Source organism: Besnoitia besnoiti (genome assembly GCF_002563875.1).
Source record: "Besnoitia besnoiti strain Bb-Ger1 chromosome Unknown contig00118, whole genome shotgun sequence".
In the NCBI taxonomy this organism is placed as follows: domain Eukaryota; phylum Apicomplexa; class Conoidasida; order Eucoccidiorida; family Sarcocystidae; genus Besnoitia; species Besnoitia besnoiti.
In genome coordinates, this window is record NW_021704003.1 from 3583 (window position 1) to 6010 (window position 2428).

The window sequence follows — 2428 nt, forward strand, 5'->3', positions numbered from 1 at the left end:
TAGGAATCCCATTTTAGTAAGTGTAACATGGAGTCTAGCTTCAGTTGTTATCTGATTGGTATTGCATGCCCTGAGTACGTAAGGAAAAGGAAAGGTTAACCGCTATTTAAACACAACAGTTACCGTAGCTGTAGATGAATGCTAATCTAGAGTATCTTCTCCTAAGACACTCATAACATATGAATGCTCCTTATTCGTTGACTGTGTTTACCACGGGGAATTAAGAACAGTACCAAGTTCTTTATGATTGCAGTACACCACCACCCACTGGACTGCTTAAGACAGCTAGTGTTGGATTTCAATATCACGTAATCATGTTTGTTGGAAGCTGGAAGACGGAATCGTTATTAAGCGCCAGGTAGTCCTGGACACTGAATCCATGAGCGTGAACATTGGATGTCACCATGGTTATAGTTACGGTACATATATAAAATCTACAGTACGATTTGAGATTTGTTACGTGACGAGCGGTGTGTTTAAGACTAGTTTACATGCGCTCATTTTAATATGTAGTTATTTAACGAAGTTCTATTGTGCTAGCATGGTTTCGAGAACACACCAAATTTCCATGAGTCTATTCCGGGCACACCTCGTCTTTTATCGGTGTGCTCTCAATCTAAATTCATCTTATAACTTTGGTTTCTTAGTTGCAATTACCTTTGTACTCCAAATAATTACAGGTATCACTTTAGCGTTCCGATATACTTCTGAAGCATCTTGTGCATTTGCTAGTGTTCAACATCTAGTTAGAGAGGTAGCAGCAGGATGGGAATTTAGGATGTTGCATGCAACAACTGCTTCTTTCGTCTTCTTGTGTATCTTAATACACATGTCTCGAGGTATGTATAACTCCAGCTATAGTTATTTAACTACTGCTTGGATGTCTGGTTTAGTTTTATATCTACTTACTATAGCCACTGCTTTCCTCGGTTATGTACTACCATGGGGACAGATGAGTTTCTGGGGTGCTACAGTCATTACTAATCTCCTTTCTCCAATACCATATTTAGTACCTTGGTTACTCGGTGGATACTATGTATCTGATGTAACATTAAAACGATTCTTTGTATTGCACTTTATATTACCTTTTGTAGGTTGCATTCTAATTGTATTACACATCTTCTATTTACATTTAAATGGTTCTAGTAACCCTGCAGGTATTGATTCCGCACTTAAAGTAGCCTTCTATCCTCATATGTTAATGACCGATGCTAAATGTCTATCCTATCTAATTGGTTTAATTTTCTTACAAACGGCTTTTGGTTTGATTGAATTATCGCACCCAGATAACTCCATACCAGTGAACCGGTTTGTAACTCCGCTTCATATCGTACCTGAATGGTACTTTTTAGCATATTATGCGGTGTTAAAAGTAATCCCATCCAAAACCGGTGGTTTGTTAGTATTTATGTCCTCTCTCATTAACTTAGCTCTTTTATCTGAAATTCGAGCTTTGAATACTCGAATGTTGATACGACAACATTTTATGACTCGAAATGTAGTCAGTGGATGGGTAATTATTTGGGTATACAGTATGATCTTCTTGATTATTATTGGTAGTGCTATTCCACAAGCGACTTATATCTTATATGGTAGATTAGCTACTATCGTATATCTTACTACCGGATTGGTTCTATGCTTATACTAAATCAATAGTTATAATGACTACAGCTTCCAAGCAAACATGATTACCGTGATATTGAAATCCAACACTTTTAGCTGTCTTAAGCAGTCCAGTGGGGTGGTGGTGTACTGCAATCATAAAGAACTTGGTTGTCTGTATCTCATAACCGGAGTCATCTTCAGTATTCTAGGAACTATAATGTCTTTGTTTATTCGATTTGAGTGAACACATAAGATCATCGAATTTAACGGTATGCTCCTGAAAGTAACGGTACAAGCTGTAAACAAAGGACTCCTTAACTTAAACTGAGGAGTCAAGTAGGTACAAACCGTACAAGGATTAATTATGTCCATCTGTGCATCTAAGTTGAGACTATCGGTTATATATTTTAGACGCTAACTTCCCGGCTAAACTTTGACTTATTAAACCAGCCTGGGATCATAAAAGTACTATGTATGGTAAGATTGAGCGTGAACATTGGATGTCACCATGGTTATAGTTACGGTACATATATAAATCTACAGTACGATTTGAGATTTGTTACGTGACGAGCGGTGTGTTTAAGACTAGTTTACATGCGCTCATTTTAATATGTAGTTATTTAACGAAGTTCTATTGTGCTAGCATGGTTTCGAGAACACACCAAATTTCCATGAGTCTATTCCGGGCACACCTCGTCTTTTATCGGTGTGCTCTCAATCTAAATTCATCTTATAACTTTGGTTTCTTAGTTGCAATTACCTTTGTACTCCAATAATTACAGGTATCACTTTAGCGTTCCGATATACTGAAGCATCTTGTGCA

General features: G+C 37.4%; 1 protein-coding gene across 1 annotated transcript; it reads left to right on the plus strand.

Annotated features, from left to right (window-relative positions):
• Window positions 1-568: 568 nt before the first annotated feature.
• On the plus strand, window positions 569-1648 carry BESB_018930 (cytochrome b; the record flags this gene model as incomplete). The annotated part of the gene is made up of 1 exon (XM_029360602.1): window positions 569-1648. The coding sequence occupies one exon, from the start codon at window positions 569-571 to the stop codon at window positions 1646-1648; it is 1080 nt and encodes a 359-aa protein (XP_029214754.1).
• Window positions 1649-2428: the final 780 nt, after the last annotated feature.